The sequence below is a fragment of the Leptosomus discolor genome, chromosome 1 (assembly GCF_034619465.1).
Source record: "Leptosomus discolor isolate bLepDis1 chromosome 1, bLepDis1.hap2, whole genome shotgun sequence".
NCBI lineage: Eukaryota > Metazoa > Chordata > Aves > Leptosomiformes > Leptosomidae > Leptosomus > Leptosomus discolor.
This window is the reverse complement of record NC_141391.1, coordinates 23054163-23076481: the sequence shown is the minus strand read 5'-3', so window position 1 is coordinate 23076481 and position 22319 is coordinate 23054163. Positions and strand designations below refer to the sequence as shown.

The window sequence follows — 22319 nt, the reverse complement described above, 5'->3', positions numbered from 1 at the left end:
GAAGCTTCACTTTAACTGTGACAAACAAAAACCAAGCCCATCTATCCCTCCCTCCTTCTATCCCTTCCAACATAGATGTGAGACATGTTTTGAAGCACCTCACCTTCTCCCCTGGAAAATGCCACTGTGAGCCAAAAATCAAAACTGGTCTGCTTTCTTTTTCAGCTGTACAGAAGAGATCACTGAGGGGATTCACAGCTTCTTGCCAGAGAGGAGATCCCTGGGGTCATGGTTTTCAAGCAGTACTTTAGATGTAAAGGAGACAACAACAACCTTCTCCATTGAGTGCTGTGCAAACAATTCTGCCGGTTCAGCCTGTGAAAAGAGTTTCATTAACCTGTCAGGTACCATAAGCCAGTGTTTTAGCACAGATTTTGTTGATTAAAGCTGGCATGGTAGAACTTAGAGTATTTTTCATCTGGCTAAAGGGCCGACTATGCACTGGCATTGCAGATAAAACACGAATGTTGTGTGTATACAGTGTGGGAAGCAGTGGGTGAGTGAGAGTCACATGTCTCTTTTCTCTGGTCTCAAAGTGGGGGCCTCCCTCGTTAAAATGAGCAGATATTTTGCAGAGGATGGAGCCATGACAATCTTGTGGTCTGCTTTTTTATTTCCTCTTGATAATCCCTACCTGAAACCTGGAGGCGTCAGCTTTGGGAAGAGCTGAAGTCACTTTGGTGGCTGGTGGCAGATGTTGGCTCTTGTTCCTCTCCTGGAGGTCACTGCGGTGCTGCCAGAAATGCCTGTGGGAGCTCACCTCACCCCATGGAGGTCATTGCACACCCAAGCAAGAGTATGACTGAGCCAACAGACCCACTCAAGGGTCAGTTCCTGTCTGGGGAGTAGGAGTACTGGGGGAGAGACCTTCTTAAACTACTGAAGGCAGGTGGCGGAAGGCTAAGCCCTGGTTTGGGAACTGCTGCGCAGTCTCTCTTCTTGTTGAGGGCATGAGAGATTCTTTTGTTCTTGAACAAGAAAGTCAATGTGATTGTTTGCCCATGCACTTTATACTTGTAATACCATATCCATTCCATAGGGCAAAATATTTTAGTTAGAGGGAACATGCTGTGGCACCTGGGAAGTGTTTTGAAGCACCCAGAGATTTTCTTTGTCGTGGATGAACAAGCTCTATGGTGCTTTTGACTACAGCTAGTAAAAGCTGTGACCACTGATAAAGTTTGAGCATATATGTCGAAATTACAATAGAAAGTAAGCATAATACTTATACTCTTAGAAACTACAAGAATGTGAGGACAGGTCTCATATAACACTTACCTAACCACCAACGCCTTATAGTATGGTCTTGACTTACTAAGAGTTGCTGGCTGAGCAGCAGAGCAATGCTCCGAGCAGTGTACAGTCCATTCGCTGATAACTGGTGCTTTGGTAGCTCACGTACATTGCTTGGGGGAAGGCACAGGGAGAGCAGAGAGAGACGTGATGAGAAGAGGAATTGCTTACTCCTGTTTATGCTCACAATCCATGGATCACACCAGCACCTTCATGCACTTAGATTAGTTGGTGCAGAGGTTTTTTTGGAATGAAAACAGATGTCAGAATTGCCCAGCACTTAATGCCTCCTGCCCAGCTCCTTGCCTTGCGCGTGGCTCTGTCTCATTCCCCTTGCAGAGGAGGCTCAGGCGTGAGAGGACTGCAAACTGGCAGAACTGACCAAGCCACCATGGATTCTCCTTGCACCTTTAGCTGTACACACAAGCTCTGATTCAGTGGGTAGTAATACATATCTCTTAAAGTTGCAGGAGCTGTTTCTTCCCCCCCGGACAATGCTGCATTCTGTGTCTCTGTTGGATTTCTCCTCCTATTGATCACTTTCTTGTTTGTGTTCATTTTTCATAAATACAAAAAGGTAAAAGCAAATATCAATACCTGCCCCTTCTTCTTCTGTTCTTACCAGGCTGTTTCTTCTTCTCTAAAACGTATTGCAATTTTTTTTTTCTTCCAAAGCAATTTAGATATGAAAGCCAGTTGCAAATGATACAGATTGTAGGCCCATTGGATAACGAGTACATCTACATCGACTTCCGAGAATTCGAATATGATCTCAAATGGGAATTTCCCAGGGAAAATCTGGAATTTGGTGAGCAGTCCACAAGGCAAATCACAATGTTGGAGTAGTAGCTTGTGCTGTACCAGCTGCAAATAATATTGGCTATTGTTTCTTGTAGGACAGGTCCTCGGTTCTGGGGCTTTTGGGAAAGTGGTGAACGCAACAGCTTATGGAATTAACAATGCAGGTGATTCAGTCCAGGTCGCAGTCAAAATGCTAAAAGGTACGATAAACTCTGGGTGCCTTTCACAAGCAGTGATGTATTCTGGCAGCTCCAAAGCAGAATTGTTGTTGGAAGGAAACCCTTTATATAGAGACTTTTAGGAGCTACGCCTTACAAACGCTTGGTTTCAAAATCCTTTTAAAATGCTTTCAAAATCCTGTTTCAGTTTGGAAAGGTATTGCTGAAGTGCCTTCTTCCTGCAGCGTGTTGCACTTTGTCCTACATGCCACAGATCTGCATTGTGCGAGGAAGTACGGAGCTACTCTACTCTAAAGAGGGTGGGTGCAAATTCATAGTGCAGATTAGCCTGCTGCTCACACTGGTGACTCTGAGGACTTTAGAGGAAGATCCCTTTTCTCATAGTGCTGTCCAGCTGTGGCACTCCCTTCACCTCCTGTGTCTAAGCTAGCTTGTTTGCAAAACTTCCAGCACATCTTCCTGTTGTCTTTTCTTCTTGATGACACAAAGCAATTTCTTTCCATCCCTCCTTATGGGTCAAGATTCTTAAACCTCTCATCCTCCTTGCTGCTTTGCTCTGGCCTCTCTCCAAACTGTCTTGGCCCCTTATAAAAGCAGCATCCCGAAGCAGGCCTTCCTGGAAGCAAGCAGAGGAGGGCTGCCTCATCAGGTCCCAGGTACCACAACTCTGTTGGTACACAATGGGATGAGCTTCACATCGGCAGCAGCACCAACACCCTGCTCACCTGTGTGCCCACACAGTCCCTTCCTGCCAGCACTGCCGTCCAGCTCTTCATCCCCTGTTTGCACATGTGCATCACCTTTACACTTCTTTGGTCCACTGCTTTGCAGCTGTCTTTATGGAAGTTCAACTTGATCGTTTTGGTCCGCATCTCCAATTCACTGAGATCACCAGGACCAAATTCTTGCTGAAAAACAAGCCTAAAGCTGTTACTGAAACACAGGATGGCTGCCTTAGCTGTTGGATTGCAACTGGTTGCATGCCATATGGCTGTTAAGACACTTTTTTCTCTTAACATTTCTCTCCAACAGGGTTGACCGCCATTTTTTCTGTGCTTGTGAACACCTTAACAGACTGCTCTCATTCCTGGCCAGCCCAAGAATGAGAAATATTAACATTCTATGGCTGCTTTCCGAAGCATCCAAATTATCCACACTCACACACACATTTAATTTCCATCTTTGGCTAAATCTTTTTATACTGTGCAATGATTGTTTAGGATGTTCCCAAACGTATTGTCAGTTCAATGAATTTGAAATGAAGACTCGCATGTGACAAAGCATTGCAACCATTAACATTTTTTATTTCTTTGCTGGAGATTTCCAAATGTGTGTTGCTACTTTTACAGAAAAACCTGATGCTTCAGAAAAAGATGCTCTAATGTCTGAGCTGAAAATGATGACTCACATTGGAAGCCATGAAAATATTGTGAACCTACTAGGAGCTTGTACTGTGTCAGGTAACTTTTGGAAAGGTACCAATTAAAGCCTAATTAACTAATGAGGACTTCTGAACAGAGAAGTATCAAAAATCGATGACTGAAAGCAGTATTAAAAACATCCAAGCCATAATTAATCACTTATTGCTAGTGCTGCTGTTCCCCTCTTCACCCCTGAATCTGTCTTTGGCCAACCAATTTTGCTGTTCTGCATCAGCCCAAAATAAGATGAAGATGAACTGAAAGCAAAGTTAAGGCCATGCATGTGTACTGGAATGGATCCTTTCTAACTGTACTTGCATGAAATGATAGAACAGCCATTCTATAGAATAGGCGTGATGGCACTGATATGGGCCAGTTTATTAAGCGAAAAGGAAAAACTTACTGGGTGTAGAGTACTTTTTTATCCACGTGACTCTGTTCACATTAAAAAATTGTCTCTTCTTTCTTTTTTTTATCGTATTGCTCACCAAACAGTGAAGTTGTAGAAAGAGATGGAAAAATTGTCTAAGACTGGATAGGAAAGAGAATAAACTGAAGAAGAGCAGGGGGAGGAGGAAGAAAGAAAAGGAGAGAAATTAATAATGAAAAGAGAGACAATAAGACGGAAAGAGCTAAGCAAAGATGGGCTAAGATGAAAGTGGCAGGATATTACCACTAATTAATTATTGTATGACTTGTGATATCGTTGAGGCAATGTACATGGATATTCCTGTCCCAAGAACTCCCTCTTTGGCCAGTCCAGCAGTTAACAGGAGCTGGCGGAGAGAGGCTAAAGAACTGGTCACCTTGGGGAAAAGGGAGGGGGTTTACCCAGTGTTTGCCCACATCAGGAATTGTAACACCTGCCACTGAAAAACTTGACAGATTTTCTGACACGGATATTTGTTAAGTCAGAAAGACCGAAGAGAATAGTTAACTCTTCTTTCCCAAGTTTGCATCAACAGCAATATTGTCGTGCAAAGACATTTGAGGCATAAGAGGAAAGCAATAGATTGTTGATGGTGGCTTTAGCTGATTTGAAACTATACAGGCTGCCGTTGCCTTCTGGAAAATTGAACAAGATGTGGTGGTGTAGACAGGAGAGCTGCAGGGAAGACCTGCTTGGTCTGGCCAGGTAGGGCAGGGACACTTCCAGCCTTACCCAAGTCCCGTGTTCAGAAGCTTTTACATGGCTCTCGAGACTTTCACATCCATTCTCGGAGAGACTTTACAGGCTTTTCACAGTGAGCCCTACCATGCTTGGCAGGGCCCTTCTGGCAGTAACATCCACAAATTCATTATTTCTGAGCCAGAAGTGGTGATGCCAGTGTGATGTGTGACCACTTTCAGCTCTCCCTGGGCCATTCACTCTGCTCCTGCTGGCTTGTCATGGCTTTCCTCCAAGCCTGCCTGGAAAGAAATTGGAGATATTTTTCATTCTTGAGAAAGTGGCCTGACCAGTGCTCCACTCAAGCACATCCCCTTGTAAGGGTTTTCCCTCCTATAGGTCCTCTCATCAAACACACTTGGGTTTCAGGTGGCCTTCATGAAAACAAAAGGATATTTCTAGAGCATGAAGGGAGAGCAGATAAATGAAAGGGCATAGGTCAGAGGATACCAATGTGCACCATCAAGATAATTAGCAGGGGTCATCTTTTTGCTTGTACCATGTATGGTTTACACAATATGTTGCATCTTTATAGCCTGTGCTGTCCTCCCCAGTGCCATTTGGTATGGGGAAGGATGTTTGTGCCTTCATAGCGATTTGCAGTCCACCTTGGGAGATGCACCACAAGGAAGAATCAGCTACACAGACTTTCCAAAGGGACATTAAAGTCAGTAATTAGAGTCAGTAAACATTACCTGCCCAGCAGTACACGTTATCTACCAAGGAAGGGAAGATGCTTGGGACGTTTAATACATATTAGTCCTGGGAGAAGATGAGGCGTCATTAGGGCTTTAACAAGGAGAGTGCCCCATTTAATGGGGAGAGTGCCAGGAGGCATTTACATTTCCAACTATTTCAGGACCAATCTACTTGATATTTGAATACTGTTGCTATGGTGATCTTCTGAACTACTTAAGGAGCAAAAGAGAAAAGTTTCACTGGACACTGACGGATATTTTTAAACAGCACAACTTCAGCTTTTACCACAATATCCATTTGGGCCAAAATTCCAGGTAAAGCATTCTGCAACAACTTTATAAAGCTACTATCTAATTTGAAGCTGCATTCTCAGCTGTGCTGTAAACTGGTGAAATTACTGAATTCTTGAGAATGTGCCCTCACATACTTCAATAAGCAACGCCTTGGGAGAAGCTGAGATTTGATTCTCCTTATGGTGGTCTTCTCACTGGACTGCAAAAGACAAGCAATCCCTTGTTTGTGTTTCCAGTTTTGAGAAGACTCATGTCTATGCCTGGATTTTTAATAATAATAAGTGATCATGGTTTTTCACTGCAGAACAATTTATGTGTAGAAGATTATGTGAGCCACTGTGTGTAACCTTTGAAAATGTGTCACCCACTCTAGGAATGGAACTCACCTGAAGTACAGTGTGAATATGACTCTATGCAGAGAGGATGAATTTGAAATCGCACAAAGAAGTCAAAACATGAATGTGACATCTGGATCAAATGGGACTGTGCTGTATTCTGAGGAAGGTAATAGATTAATTGCTTTTATCTCTGTAATTCTGTTATTATTGTATTTATTATAGTATTGATCCAACCAGACTAGATTCAGTGACACAGGAGGCCCCTTTCTATCATACGTCTCTCTTCCCTCCTGGCAGAAATTTTGCTGGAGAAGGATTCAACAACACTTAAGACCAAAGGTTTATGTTTCTGATCATGCTGTACATAGTATTTGAGTATGAAAATACCCTTTCCTTTACTTTGTGTCTGAGCAAAGGGTGCAAAAGAAGGATATTCTTTGTGATGTTCTTAGTAGGAGCACGTGAAAGTCCTTATAACAGTCAGTAGAATTAATCAGAGGGTGAGAAAGCCCATGAAAAACTCACACTCCTGGTTATTTTTTACAGATAAAATTAGGCATGCAAGCAGACAGATGGATGAAGAAGACGATTTTAATGTGCTCACTTTTGAAGACCTTCTTTACTTCTCTTATCAAGTTGCCAAAGGAATGGAGTTTCTTGAGTCCAAATCGGTATGGTGAGGGGTGGCAAACTGTTTAGACAGAATAGGCGGCAAAAGTACGTCAGTCTGTAAAAGGCAGACTGAGGAACAGAGCCACACAGTGGCAGGCTTGAACTATACCTCCTTCCGCAGCTTTATGGCAAAGACTGGATTGCAATATGAGACAGGGCCCTCGGTAAGAACAAGTGGCTGCCCATTTCTGCCTGCTCTGGCTCTGTCCCTTGCACCTGAGGACTGTCCAGCTTGCTCATTCTCCAAACTGTTTAAGTGGAAAGAGGCTGCAATTTAGAGAGCTCTATGTTAGACAAGGGAATTATCTCCTCCTGATACCGAATGCTGCAGAGCATTAACTCTTCCTTTCCTTCTAAGTGCATTCACAGAGACCTTGCTGCCCGGAATATACTAGTGACCCATGGAAAAGTGGTGAAAATATGTGACTTTGGCCTTGCCAGAGATATAGTGAATGACTCCAACTACATTGTCAGGGGCAATGTAAGTTCCTGAGCGCTCTCTATTTTTCATACCATTGTGAGAATGATAAGGAACCAAGAAAGCAAAGCTTTTAATTTTTGAATTCCTTGTTAGCTTTATAGATATCTGTAGAGACAGTCCAGAAATCTCACTTTTTCCTGCCCTTGGCAAATTCAGATTCTTAGCTTATAACTAACCTAACCAAGCTAGTACTGTAAATGAGATGGTACCCACACCCTTTCTAAAGCACAGTGAAATCCATCAATGGAAAGTGCTGGGAATTGTTTCCTGTTATGGACAGTAGTAGCACAGGGACAACAGTGTATTTGTGGGGTACACCAGATCCTCTGGCTCTATGTAGAAGTACAGAGTGGACATCTCCATCTGAGCTGTCAGAGGAATGTCAGAGGAGGAAAGAAGGCTTTCCAGGGCTGAGTTCATCTCCTCCTTAAATAGTCATCTAAAATGTATGAGAAATATTGGCTCCTTAGAAGTGCCTATTTCTCTCTTTAAGGGAAATTTAAAGGGGCTACTAAGAGAGGCTTAGCTTTTCACATAGCAAACATGAATCGATCCTACTCAAGCAGTGAGAACTGCAGTGAGTCATCTAGAAAGCCTGTGTCACAGCATGACCTGGGCTCTTTTCCACCTGTCTATACAGGCTCGTTTACCAGTTAAATGGATGGCTCCGGAAAGCTTGTTTGAGAGGACGTATACAATGAAGAGCGATATCTGGTCTTATGGAATATTACTGTGGGAAATATTCTCTTTGGGTATGTTCTGTAACACAACAAAAAAACAATGCTTGTTTTTGGCAACTTCTGAATTAACTTGTATTCTCCAATATTTTCCACAGGTGTAAATCCCTACCCCGGTATTCAGGTTGATACCAACTTCTACAAATTAATACAAAGTGGATTTAAAATGGATCGACCATATTATGCTACAAAAGATGTGTAAGTGTATTTTCTGAGTGATGCACAGCATGGGAATTGATATTTACTAGGTCACTGTTTGTACAACCTTTTATTTATTGTACACTGTACTTTGCTTAGAAAAATCACAGAAGGTGAGATCTTCCTCTAACTCTGAAAAAGGCTGCTTGATCATGCTTTGTCTAAAGCAGAAATGATCAACACTAACGGTTATGTGTGTTTTATTGTTTGTATTTAATTGTGCCTTCCTTTCACAGAGAACTTCTTGTTCTCAGATCACAGATTTTTTTTTTTTCTATTTCCGAAAGCAATGTTATACCATATTCATTTCGGATAGTTACTAAATCTTTGGTGATTTTTTCTAACTTTTTTTTTTAAATGAGCTTTAGCATGTTTGATTCTGTTCCAGAAGGCTATGGATCCTCTTAGAGAAAAACCCTGCTAAGGAAGAGTTGACAGGAGCTATCCCTGTACTCTCAGCACGTGATTTTCAGCCTGTGCCTCTGTGCCTGGATGGGCTCTGCCTAGAGGTGGACCCCAGGGGACAAAAGCAGAGAAGGTGATGGGGAGCTACAAGACCTGGAGCATGGAGGAAAGGGAAGGATGTCGGGTTGTCTGAGCTCTTCTGGCAGACATTTCCCAGATAGCCTAGGGACTCAGTGCCTTGCTATGGCACTGTACTGTTCTTATCCTCTCTGTGTAAAGACTGTAATGGCATTAAAAGTACAGGCAAATCTGACAGATTGACCCAAGAAAGATTGCTCTGGGGCTTATAAATATCAGGGCATCTATTGACCTAGTAAGTTTGCAAAGGGCTTTAGCAGATAGGTGCTGCACTGGTCCCTGATGAACCTGTAAAACCTCTAAGGTGGTGATTAAACTTCAGAAGGATATTTTTTGATGTCGAATTCCACAAAAAGTCTTATTGTGAAAACTGTCCTCAGAACTACAGAGTCTACAAGGAGCAGGTTCAGCCCTAGAATCACACAGCAATTGTCTTCCCACCATTTTCTGTATGGAAACTGGAAAAAGAGGTTAGCAAGCCACTATGTGCCAACCAGGGTGAAATCCTGGCCCCAGTCCTATGGGCAGGATTATGCTACGGACTCCAGTAAAGCCATGTCCTTCACTTCACCCTTTTTCCTCATCTTTCTGTATCTTTTCCTCTGATGCATCTGGCCTCCTTCTGTAACATCATTCTGGTGCCCCATGTTTCCTATCCAAATTCTGCACTTCCATGTAGTCACTTACATAGAGTCCAACAGCTAATGTTTTCTGGACCACCTCTTTTCTCCTGTAGATATCGTGTGATGCAGTCCTGCTGGGCCCTTGACTTCAGAAAAAGACCCTCTTTTTCTTGGCTGGTTTCTTCTCTTGCCTGTCAGCTGGCTGAGGCAGAAGGAGCAGTAAGTAAACACAGAAAGTAGAAAAATGTTTCTTTTTTTTTTCTGTAGCCCCATAGATCACGGTGAGCTGAGAAATAGTCTCCTGGTTTCTGCTCAAGTTCACTACTGTATTATGGATACATTGCCTGTGGATCTATGTAATTTTTTTCTGCCATCAGAAGGAATCCTTACCTCCCTGATGAGGATTTCTTTCCTCCCGCTGCCTGCACTGGGACTCTGGAAGGCTGAAATCTCTCAGCCTGTGCTGTGGGAACATGCTTCCCTTGTGCAGGAGCCAGTGCAGTTGGCTTTGGTGGTGCTGACAGCTGCCATGGGAACGGAGCTGAGCCTGGGCCACCTGCCAGGGATCTCATGGGGGGCCGCCGTAGCTATGTGCTGCCACGTCCTCCCAGACGGAGGGCATATGTCTTTCTCAAAGGTCAAAATAGTAAAGAGGATCTGAGGAAGTCATAGTCCATCCTTAACTGTGATCTCTTCCTCAGGGAGAATAATCAACTTCTTTTTAAACTATGATTGCTACCCGGGTATTCACTCTGGGCTAGCCATTATTTCCCAGCACAGTGTCCTTACAAACCTTTTGCGATGTGGGGAGCTATGACTCTCTTGCTTTTGCAGTCTTGAGCCTCTTGGCAGGCTGTTAGCCTGGCAGAAGCTGCCGAGTGTAGAGGCAAATTAATGAGCAACTTCAAAGCACTGTACCTAGAAAAAAAAATCCTCCTTTGCAGTCTGGTGCCTTTCCTCAACCCAGCTCTTGTTGGCTGGATAAGATCCATCTCACTTAGGCAGTTGTCCGGACTCCCTTTGGAGTCAGTGGGGAGTAGACAGGCAGATATGACTGTGACTCTCCCTCAAGAGGATGTGGGCTGTACCTTACAAGTGCCTGCTTCACAGGGAGCAGAGCAGTTTTCTGAGTACAATAAGTAATAACAGAAGGTATATTTTATTTCCTCATCCCAATTCTAGGTTTACCAGAATATGAAGAAAAATGTTTCTACACACAATTCCAGCATCAAAACTAAACCTCGTGTAAGAGAGGATGAGGAATCTCTGCTATCCCAGACTGCACTCCAGCATGAAGACTCTCAGGTTGAAAAATAATCTGGGTTATGGATTTGATCTCAATATTTTCATAAACTCCATGTAGCATAAATGTTTTATATCACCGCTAAGACAAGAAAATGGTACCAACTGCTGCTCTATTCTCATTTCTTGTAGTCCAGTCCATATTTATGTTACTTTGAGGAGAAGACACAGTTCATTTCTTTGAATCCAGCAAACACGTCTAGCGCAACAGCATTTTCACTGTCTCTCTACAGCTGGATATCTCTTTCCTTGGTTTTATGTAAATGATGTCTAATCAATGCATTGAATTCAGGCTGTTCTTGCCCTATTGCAAGCAAACACAAGAAAATCCATGGGGTTTTAGTCAATGTTTACAAGCACAGACTATGCATCTAAAGAGAACTGGTGTGATTTCCAGAAGTGCTGCTTACACCTTCATCTCCAGATGTCAGTGAGTCCTGGAAAAAATTTTAACATATCAGCCTTGTTTTACAAGGAACTATAAAATCTGAGTGTGTATAACTTCAGGTGACTTCATTTCATTGAGCTTTAGGTACTCGGGTGGTCTGTAATCATCCAGGCTACATCCTGCACCTGCTGATGAGAGCTAGGCACTTATAGTAAGTGATTCCTTTCTACCTAAAATAAGCATCTAAAACAAGCAGGAGGAGTGATATTTGGAGATTACCTTCTGCCTCCCTGGTCTAGAAAAATCCAGGTGGCAGTCTCCAACTGGAAGTCTCACTTTGACTGAGTTGTATCTAATTCCATTCTTTGGGCTTTGTGTGTTTTAATATCAAATAAAAATATTTAATTTTAAAGAAATTATCTTCTGTAGCGATTTAGGAGTGTAATATCGCTCCAAATTCCCAGAAATCATCCTAGGTGTATGAACCCTGCTGCAATAAAATAAGAGTATGTCTCTTTAACTTTCTCCCAGACACCCAGGACAATAACCAGAGGCTTGATGGTCTTTAATATAGATAAAAAGACACGTTATTTTCATGATGAGGTTTGGGGATTTGTAAATGCAGCTTTCATAATGACTAACAACATACATTTGTCTACATCACAGTGTATCAAGATGAGAATATACAGGTTAATAGTTCTCTTGTATTTACATTTTATGAGATGCTAACTGCAGTTAGGATTTCAAGTAGCAAGTGTTATAAATGAATAATTGTTTGGATAGAACATGTTATCAGATAAATCAAGCTGCTCTTTACTAACATTGTCTGAAAATAATTAATGTAATACCGTGATTATGATTTGTATATTTCTGTTAACATGGTTGAATTAGCAAGGAATCATTGATTTTATAATCAAATATAAACTGCTGAAGAATGATTTGGAAATCTAAAGATAGAAATAAAAATTTAACATTGCATTTTCTGGAAAATGTTTATGACTTTTAACGGACTCATAACACAATTTCAAAGTGTTCAGCAATGAGATGTCACTGTTCAGCACCATTAACACACAGCCTGCACTGGCTGGAAAGTGAGAGTTGAGTGTCTTGTGCAAACAGGAGTTTTCAGTCCTCAGAGCTAGAGGAGCTTAATGCTGGTTGCATGCAAGCCTAGCTGGCCCTGGAAGCTGAGCAGCTGTGAACTTGGCTCATAGAGGAGCAGCTGGAATCCCATGTGCTTTAAAACATGCCAGTTGTGCCAAATGTTTTTCCACAAGATTAAGAAAGGAGTGGACAGAGGTCAACTGGCCCCGTCATCACTACTGAGCTCAGACCTGGGAATATAAAGACAAATAGAGAACCTTGGAGCAAATACAAATTCCTTGTGATGCACAGGTGAAAAGCAGCTCAGGCAACACGGCCCTCTGTGAGGAAGTATGATCAGGAGAAAGACCCTCGTGAAAGGGGTGGACACGCGGAGGTTTGTGCCTCCGCTTCTCCACACAGCAGAGCTGGACGGAACATAGCTACAGGAAGTATTCAGCGAATAATAGTATCTTTTAGAAGCACATTTCCTTTCCAGATGCTTCCAGCACAACTTAGCAAAGTGCTGGTCCGTTCCTGGGGTTTGTGCAGAGCCACAGCCGGTGCTGTTCAAGGAGCAGTTTCATGAGTCTTGAAGGAAAATGTCCACATTTCTCCTGTTAGGATCCAGACCCCTAATTTGTGCCTCCAGGAGCAGGTTCTCCAGAGAAAGTGCTGAGTTCTCCCTGTAGTGATTGGAGAGAGTTAAGCTTGTTTGAAGACCTCCAGCAGAGATGCCGTTAGTCTAAGTTAGATGCATTAAGTTAGGCAGGGACCGACAAAGATTCGGTAATCATTAAGCCGGGAAGAAGAGGAACAGTCAGTTCAAAGTGCCGAACGGCACAGGACACCGCGCTCTCCTTGTTAGCAGAGAGAAAGAACAAGAAAGAAATATTTGCCAAGATAAGCCAAAAGACAAGATGCGTTGAGGAATCGGCCGTGATTTTCTTTCCTTCTGCCCTGCCAAAGCACACCGCGGAGCCTGCAGCGGCTCCCGAGGAGCCCCCCTGCCCCGGGATGCCTCCGGGGTGGCCCCGGTCCCGGTCGGGATCCCGGTCCCGCTGCCGGCACTAGGTGGAGCTCCGCGATCGCGGTGCGCGGCCGGCGGCTTCCCGTCCCGCGGCGCTCGGGCAGCCGGTGCCCGAGCGGGGGCGGGAGGGCGGGGCGAGCGGTACAGGGAGCCGGGCTGGGGGTTGCAGAAGGGGCTGGGCCGGCCCCTGTGTCTTGGAGCAGAGCTACAGGAGCCCTGGGGGAGGAGGGCTGGGGATGGCGGTGCTGGACAAAGAGAATCCACAGCCAAAACCTCGTAGCACTGGCGGGGTAAGCCAGGTACCAGTGAGAATCAGTCAGCCCCCTCCCTGTGTGTCTCTCAAACAACTGTGGCTTTGTATCACAGGCAGCAGACCTCAAAAAAATGAGGCCTTTCTCTGTCCAGGTCAAGAGAAACTGTCAGTGCTTTCCTCACCCTCGGGTTTGGGATACCTGGGATGGGCTCTCTGAGGTCCCTCTGGGAGAAGCTGGAGCTAATCATGTGTTGAACTAGAAGAGGAGAGCAGAAGTGACCCTGTCATGCAGGCTAGCAGTGGCTTTCAGTCCACATGTTCATGGAGGGATCTGTGAAAGGGGATGAATAAATCCAAGGTCATATTTGCTACAGAGATAGTTGCAAATGAGCTATTTTTAAGAGACCACTTCTGCTGGAAAATATTTTGGGGGTGCACAAATCAAAGCAAGCTGAAGACGACTGGATTAGGGCATTCCCCGTGCAGCTAGGCACACCAAATGTCAGCTGCCTTCTCCCGGACACTGAACTAAATTAAGTACTCAGTGGCATAGGGCTCACTCTTCCCAGCTAAATGCACTGGTGTGCTAGTGAGTCGTTGCCTCCTTCCCTCCCCCATCAACGGCCAATTAAGTAGAGCACGCAAAGTAAACCAGCTTTTAAAAAAAAAGGCACCAAAAAAACCAGCCAGACCTGTGGTTGACAAGACCACAGATCACTTCAGAAAGAGGTGGGACCTGAGCCCAGCTCCTTCTCACCCTTGGCAAGTATCCCAATGCTGTGGTGGGGTGGGGAAGGTGTCCCTTCCAGCCAGGCTGTCTGAGACCTGGGCTGGATTAATTCTTCCTGACATGCTTCCTGGGGATGAGATAATCTGCTCGGGTCAGGGATCCTGCCTTATAGGGCACTGTCAGGTTAAAATTTAGGGGTTTAAGGCTGTGCTGGAAAACTGATAAAGCAACACTGCTAGCAGAATTGTAGGTGCCTTGGGGTACAGTCTGGATCAGATCTCAGCTGAGAAAGAATTTTATCTCCTGTGTTCTGGAGAGAGTTGGAAAAGTGGTGGTACTCCTGTGGCCACCCCAACAGAGGCACATGAAGACTGGGGTGGGATTCAGTTAGTTCAGATACTGTTTAGTTGGGATGAAAACCCATGGGAAGTCCTGACAGTGACCCACTCCTCCTGCCACGTGCTACCTAGACCTACTCATGATCCTTTGCACTGGAGCTAAGCTTTGGCACTTAGCTATGTTTGCCCGTAAGTGCCCAGAGGTGCTTCTTCACGGTTGCACCAGGGTTCTCCTCTGTCCATGCCTTATGCCATGGGAACATCACTGTCTTTAGCTTTCAGTCTTATTTAATATATTCATCAACGACCTGAATGAAGGAATGGAGTGCACCCTCAGAAATTTTGCTAACAATACTAAATTGGGAGGAGTGGCTGATAAACCAGAGGGCTGTGCTGCCATTCAGTGAGACCTGGACAGGCTGGAGAGCTGGGTGGAGAGGAACCAAATGAGGTTCAATAAGGGCAAGTGTAGGGTCCTGCACCTGGGGAGGAATAACCCCATGCACCAGTACAGGCTGGGGGTCGACCTGCTGGAGAGCAGCTCTGCTAAGAAGGACCTAGGAGTTCTGGTGGACAGCAAGGTACCTATGAGCCAGCAATGCGCCCTTGTGGCCAAGAAGGCAAATGGTGTCCTGGAGTGCATTAAGAAGAGTGTGGCCAGCAGGTCGGGGGAGGGTATTCTCCCCCTCTACTCTGCCCTGATGAGGCCACATCTGGAGTGCTGTGTCCAGTTCTGGGCTCTGCAGTTCAAGAGGGAACTGCTGGAGAGAGTCCAGCAAAGGGCTACTAAGATGATGAGGGGACTGGAGCATCTCTCTTATGAGGAAAGGCTGAGAGACCTGGGGCTCTTTAGCCTGGAGAAGACTGAGAGGGGACCTTATCAACACTTAAAACTATCTAAAGGGCGGGTGTCAAGAGGATGGGGCAAGGCTCTTTTCAGTGGTGCCCAGTGACAGGACAAGGGGCAACGGGCACAAACGGGAGCACAGGAAGTTCCACCTGAACATGAGGAAACACTTCTTTCCTTTGAGGGTGACAGAGCACTGGAACAGGCTGCCCAGAGATGTTGTGAAGTCTCCTTCCCTGAAGATATTCAAAACCCACCTGGATGTGATCCTGTGCAGCCTGTTCTAAGTGATCCTGCTCTGGCAGAGGGGTTGGACTAGATGATCTCCAGACGTCCCTTCCAACCCCCATCATTCTGTGAGTCTGTGATCCTGTGAAGAAATCCCCATCCTGAGAAGGGGGTTGGAGGCTTCAGATCCTAAAAAGCAGAAGGTGCCTAGCCCTAGTTTCCATCATATTCCTCCTGGAGAAGTGACTGCCTACCTCATGTGGACTGGGACCTCCTTTGGAAGAGCCTTCTGTGCCTGGGGGTGTCCTGGGTGCAGAGGGGCTGTGAAGCTAAACCGAGGCAGAACCGGGGCTGGTCCTTAGGAGCTGAGCCTCGACGCGAGTGGCCAGAGGATGGCAGTGTGGGCCACAGCCAGGAGCCTGGCCCGGAGATCTGGGCCTGGCCCTGCCTTTCACTCCTTTGTGGGCTCTTTTCAGACCAGAAAAAAAAAAATTGGATGAGACTCCTCTTCCCTTCCAGGAACTAGAAATAGACAGCTAGGAGCAAATGGGAGGTGGCAAAGGCCAGTCAGGCACCAGTTTCTGCTTGGAGCCAAAAGGACTGAAGTTTTGTTTGTTTTGGAGGGAACAGGTTTGCCCATGGAGGAAGATGAGCCTTCTTACAGCGCCAGAATAAAGAAAGGTCCCACGTGGGACCCTCAGCCTGCTAGCTGCTGGGCCATGGAAACGCTTGGCACCTGCCTGCCTTGGACTCCCATATTGCCTAGCATGAAATATTATCCACAAAACACCAGGGCCCTGCAGGGATGTGTGCAGTTATGGCCTTTGAAACCTTCAGCCTCGCAAACAACAGACCGTCTACACAGGCCGGAGTCACCCCGTGCCTCTGCTGACTGAACAGGTTTGCTGGATTTGTCCTGCTGTGAGGCACAAGGAGACAATGGTAGAGGGCAGCCACCCCAAACCCTCTTGCCATGGAAGGCCCTGGAAGGGGGCAATAGCTGGGCAGGACTGCTGAGACGTGTGGGAGGCCACGGGGCGTGCATGGCCTCCCTGCCAAGGTTACATTTCAAAGCTGGGAGAGGTAGGAAATGAATCAGTGAGGAAAGCAATGAGGACATCGGCCTTTATATTGCCCCTGGGGCGTGGGGGTATCCCGGGGGCTCACTGGTGGCAAACGTGTGCAAACCATCTTGCAGCCGGAATTTGGTGTTTTGCTTAGCATGGGAATCAACACGCGTGTTAGTGGCACTGTCCCACCAGCTGGGCTGGGGCTTGCCGTTTCCCCAGGAGCGGCATGGCTCTGGGTGAGGGTTGGGGGTCCGGGGGGCACCCTTGCCTCGGACTCCCCAGCCCAGCCCGCCTGTGCCTCGCTGCAAAACCGAAAGCCTGTGGCTGGGGAGCGCAGGGCTCCCACCACGTCCCCCTCGCCGGGCGCCGCCGGGGCCGGGCTGAGAGTCGGGGAAGATAACAGTAGCCCTGCATGCCCCGGGGAGCGTCCGTAGGGGGGCGGGGGGGGGGGGTGTCCTCGGGGGGCAGGGGGCAATAACAACCGAGCCCTGGTCTCCCTGCCCGGGAGCGGGTCGGCCGCCGCACGTGCCCGCCGCCCGCCGGGACCGCGCCATCGGGGCGGCCCCGCCGGTCACTCACGGCTCCCTTGACAGGATCGGGCCCTGGTCTTCCCAGGAGGGACATGCCAGCAGGGTCCGGGCACAAGCGCTCTGCAGGCGGCTGGGGCGTTCAGGCGTTCACCGCCGCCCCGGGTCTGCTGCTGCGGCTTTCCTTCCCCACGCCATTTAAAAAAATATTTTTTTAATTAAAAAAAAAAAAAAATCCAGCCAAGGCTGGATTTCACCGGCCGCAGAGGTGTCCCGGGGACGGGTTCCGACCGCGGTGCAGCAGCGACTTCAAGGGAGCAGAGCAGTGCTCGGCCCGTGTAAACAGGGTCAGGGAGCGCGATGGGGATCAGGCTTTGGTCTCCCCCCCCGAGGGTCTCTCCGGGAGGGTCTGGCCCTGAGCAGCTGAGGACACCCCCTCCCGGCCCGTGGCTGCACGAAGCCTCTGGTGCATAGTGTGGCTTTTTCTCTCCCTTCTCTGCTTACGTTCCTGTTTCCCGGCGGGGAGCCGGGGCAATGCGAGCCCAGGCCCGACGGCACCGGGCGAAGAGGCACAGCGGGGGCGGCCGGCGGCGGCTGCCGGGGCGGGGCGGCGGAGCCGGGGCTCGCAGGGCGGCGGTGCCCCAGCCCGGCACAAGGTGCCACCCCCCCCCTCCTCGTCTTCGTTGCCTTCCCAGCAACGCGAATCCGCTCGGGAGCGAGCGTTTAGCATCTAACCCGCTCCTAGAGGCATGTGCTTAAACAAGCCGAGTATCAACCCCACGATAAAAGTATTGGGTTATTCTGCAACGTAATCTACATCAAAGCCTCGGGGGCTGCCGGCTTGAAAAGATCCAAGATGTTTTCTGAGTCCTTATCATGTCTGTGCTTAGGGGGAGTCATAAATTCCACAGGTCGGACTAACTAACACACGATTCCTCCTTCCCTTCTCTCTCCTCCGCCACCAAAGGGCTTTCAAGCAGGCTCTTTTTTTTTTCTCTCTCTCTTTTTTTTTTTCTCTTTTTTTTTTCCTTTTTTTTTTTTTTTTTTTTTTTTGGTAACTCTGCAAACAAAGCTGCCTGTTCCGTCTCGTTAAGGTGGAGGGAGAGGGGAGGACACGGCCGCCTCCCCCCCCCCCCCCCGTGACAAGGTTCTCCTAAATGAAGAAAAATAAATGCTCTAAACAAGAAAACGATTAGAAATTAAGAAGGTGAAAAGTCGCATCCCCGCAAGGGGCCCGGCAAGCGGGAGCAGTCGGTGGAGGAGGTATCGCGGGGACTGCGGGGCACTCGGCCCTTCCCGGGGCTTACGGGGAGCTCTCTGGTCCGGAACGGAGGTCCCCGGGCTGTGCTGCCCGGCCCGTTATCCCCCAGTCCTTCCCAGCCCCGGGGCCCGAGGCGACGATGAGCGCCGGGTCCTTAGCGGGGTGTCCGCTCCAGACCCGGGCACCGGCCGCCGAGCGGGCAGCGGGCAGCGGGCAGTGCGGGCAGAGGGCAGCGGGCAGAGGGCAGCGGGCAGCGGAGCCGTGTGCCCGGCATTTCTCAATCACGCCGCTGACCTGACTCCTCTGGGGCAGGCAGATCCCCTTGGAAATTATTTTTTCAGCTCAAGAAGGCTGGGGCTGAAGGAGGAAGGCGGGGAGCCCGGTGTCTGCCTGGGCCGGAGCCCCGGGTGAAACAGCCCTTCGGTGAAAATACTGGGGTCAGCATGGAAGGGGAAAAAAAGAAGAAAAAAATATATTTCCCTGCAAATCAATCGTTCCTGATCAAGCACTTGTCAGCTTGAGAGGCGTTGGGTAGCATTTCCCCACTCAGGATCAAACGAAATAGGAAAAACTGAAGGAAGCAAAGAGGGAGAGATGAGGGACACGCCCGCGCTCCGGTCTCGGGGTCCGGTCCCGCGGTCCCCGTCCGTCTGTCCGTGTCCGTGTGTCCCCCCCCCCCCCCCCGTTTCGCCCCTCCCGGCCCGGGGCAGCGGCTCTGGCAGGAGCCGGCGGGAAGCCCCGAGATGGAGGCAGGGAAAGGAGCGGGCAGCTGCCAGGGCCGGCCCGGGAAACCTCCCGCCTCGGTCGTTGCTTCCAGGACCGCAGAGAGAAAAGGGGGGAAACCCAGCTGAAAGGGATACTCCCTCTCCCCAACCCCCTCGGGAAGCCCCGATCGCTGGGGAGCGAGAGCAGGACAAATCCTGCCCCAGTCGCAAGGAAAGGAAGCCCGGCCAAACCACAGGCACGCAGGCTCGGAGTGTGCGCAGCTCGGGATCCCTCTTATTTTAAGACAAGAGGGTCCCGGGGGCAGAACGTCCCCCGCCCCAGCCACTCGGCAGGTCGCTGCGGCGGGCTGGATGCGGGGGGGCAGCTGTGCGGCGGCGGAGGCTGCTCCGGTGCATCCCACCGCGGGGGTCGCAGGTCTCATCCCTCGCCGCCCACCCCGGAGAGGACACAGCTGGCAGACCCCGGTCTCCCCAGTCGACTCCATGCTCGGGGGGCAGCTGGGATCACTGCCCGACGGGCAAAGGCAGAGCCGGGCCGGGGAAGAACGGAGCGGCGCGCTCACTGCGAGGCCAGGGGCGCTGGGTGCTGCCTCGGAGCCTTGCTCTGCTCCTCCGCCGGAGACCCCGGGGCTCTCATTCGTCCCCGCGGCCGGCAGCCCCCAGGCCCGCCAGCTCGGACTGACATCGGGTCTCACCGCAAATCCCACCTGCCTGCCAGGGATTCACGGGTGGAGCCTTAGACACCGAACCGGTCTAGTTCAGGGTTTGTCAGGGTTTCGGTGCGTTTTAATGAAATACGTTCAGAGTTTTGTCATTTTAATGGCTCCTTCCTCCGTTTATGGCATCATCAAATTCACATCCGCATAGATCGGCCGTGTCGGTGCTTATCGGGAAAGGTGATTACACTGAAGGGACGCAGCATTTCGTTTCCAGAGTTACATTTCAGTCTCCTGCTCGGAGAGCGCTGGGGGCTGCAAGCCCCGCTCCCTCTCCCCGTTACCCCACCGGCTGGGAGGGGGTAAGGCTTGATGGTGGGAACGGGGATCAGAGAGAGAAATCCCCTCCGGTGAAGGCGGCTGGCAGGCGTCCCCGCATCCCCGCTGTTGTGCTGCTCTTATCGTAGGGTCGCAAACACGACCGTCAGCGACAGTCTGCAAACGACAAGTGACGGTGTGAGAGCAGGCACTGCATTACCGGATGTGTGCAGGGTGTGGGTACCCCGTTCGTCTCAGCCAGGGTACCCACGGCGGCTCCGAGGACGCTGCCCGTGGTCTCTCCCCCGGGAGCGATGCTCCGTCCTTCCCCCCGGTCCCCCAGGGCCACTGACACGGGACCCAGCCGAATACTTTGGGAAACATCGATGGATTGGCTCCACTCGTGTTAAAGCATAGCTCCGCGACAGCCTCACGCTCGGCACCAAAGGGCCCGGTGGAAGTGGGGGAAGGAGAGGGAGATTTTTCAGGGAGTGCGGATCGGGAGATCTGCCTCTGCAGAGCTAAAATCCGCCCTCAGCTGCAAAACGCCCCGTCTCAGTGACTTAGGGAGGGACACTCCTCGATCTGCAGAATAGTCACCCACGGGGAAAGAAAAATACCCCTGGGACACGGCCACTCGGGTCTCCTCACGGAAGCCTTGGGACACGCGTGTCCCGTGGGGAACCGCCGGCAGGACCCAGCCGCACCCACCCCAAGACCCCGGGAGAGCCGGCGGGGACGGCCGGTGCTGCGCTGCTCCGGCCAACCGTGCTGGGAAAACGGGGCGACACTCCCGTCCCCAGCCGTTTCTTTTTCTCGGCGGCTGAAAGGTTTCCTCGCTGTGTCATGGGGAAAAGATGCGAATATGCAAACGTTGTCTGGCATTGTCCCTGCTCAGGGTGAAAAGTTAAAGCATAAAAGCGGCGAGGGGAAGCTGAGAGGGGGTCGCTTCTTCAAAGGGGGCTGGCTGGGCCGGGGGAGCCGGCTGCCGCTTGCCCGGGAGCCGCCCTTCCAGGGCCAGCATTTCCAGCGGGTTTCCAAGGCGTCGCGGTGGGAAAACCCCGAGTGTGCGTGGAGGGGCAGGTCGCCGGGTTCTCATCTCGGCAGCGCTACAGCGAGGGAATCGCCCCGCGGCGTGGCGGGCTCCGGGCAGAGGCGGGTGGTGTCCCCCGGCCTGGCACAGTACCCAAGCCCCTGCGGGCTTAGAGATGCTCTGGCTCTTGTGAAGCAGAGGGTACTGAGGGCAGCGGGTGTTTTAGGCGAAGGCACCCCCAGTCTTCGTCCCTTCCCGGCACCCAGGCTGGGACGGGGCCGGTGGGCAGCCCTTGACCCCGAAGCTCTGCAGGCACACACGCTTGGGGAAGGAGGCAGAGCCCTCGGAGTGTGTGTGTGGGGGGGATTCCGCCTCTTACCTCGCCTTCATCGCCCGTGACCGACTGGGAGCGGGATGGGAAGCGCGTTAGAAAAAGCAGTAGGCCGTCGCGATGGGGTTTGTTGCTTAAAACAACCACGACAAAATGGCTTTGTGGATTTTTAATTAAAACTCCCTCCTCCTCTGCCCCTTGCCCGCCCCCCCCCCCCCCCCCCCCAAAGTCCCAAGCACGGAGAAGAGCTGGTTAAAGTGCTGCCTACAGATCGGCCGCGATACACGGCTCCCATATTCCCACCCTCGTCCTTAGATCTCCCTCTCTGTCTTTTGCAAGTCTCTTGATTTCATCCTTTGAACCTGTGATTGGAGGTTAAAGTGCACCAGGTTGCAATGGAAGGAGGAAGCTCTTAAACAATAAAGGCTTGAATATTTAGCTGTGATCAGGTCGCTGCCCTCTCCTTATCTTTTTAAATGCAAATCGTCTTTTAGGGGTAGTAGCTATATACCCAGCGCCTCTCCACGTCACCTGCCTTTGGTGTGTCTGGGCCATTACTAATAGAGGCTTGTAAACAATCGTTAATCATGTAAGTGCTGCCGGCCATTGGATTCGGACCGGGAGCGCGGAGCGCAGCGCGGGGCCGCGGCCCCTCCGCCTGCCCCCTCCCCGCCCCGGGCAGCCCGTCCCCAGGCGCGCCGCTGCCAGAGCCCCGAGCAGCATGCGGAGAGCCGCCGCCGGGGCCCCGCCAGC

General features: G+C 49.6%; 1 protein-coding gene across 1 annotated transcript in view; it reads left to right on the top strand.

Annotated features, from left to right (window-relative positions):
* The window catches only part of FLT3 (fms related receptor tyrosine kinase 3), a 44299-nt gene extending 33536 nt beyond the window's left edge, over positions 1-10763 (top strand). Inside the window, exons 12-24 of the mRNA XM_086476140.1 lie at positions 166-344; positions 1758-1870; positions 1969-2101; positions 2190-2294; positions 3623-3733; positions 5722-5875; positions 6228-6358; positions 6739-6863; positions 7223-7345; positions 7986-8097; positions 8181-8280; positions 9560-9665; positions 10629-10763. Of these exons, the coding sequence (XP_086332266.1) occupies positions 166-344; positions 1758-1870; positions 1969-2101; positions 2190-2294; positions 3623-3733; positions 5722-5875; positions 6228-6358; positions 6739-6863; positions 7223-7345; positions 7986-8097; positions 8181-8280; positions 9560-9665; positions 10629-10763 (1627 nt within the window). The remainder of the gene's footprint in view (positions 1-165; positions 345-1757; positions 1871-1968; positions 2102-2189; positions 2295-3622; positions 3734-5721; positions 5876-6227; positions 6359-6738; positions 6864-7222; positions 7346-7985; positions 8098-8180; positions 8281-9559; positions 9666-10628) is intronic.
* The last annotated feature ends 11556 nt before the right edge of the window (positions 10764-22319 follow it).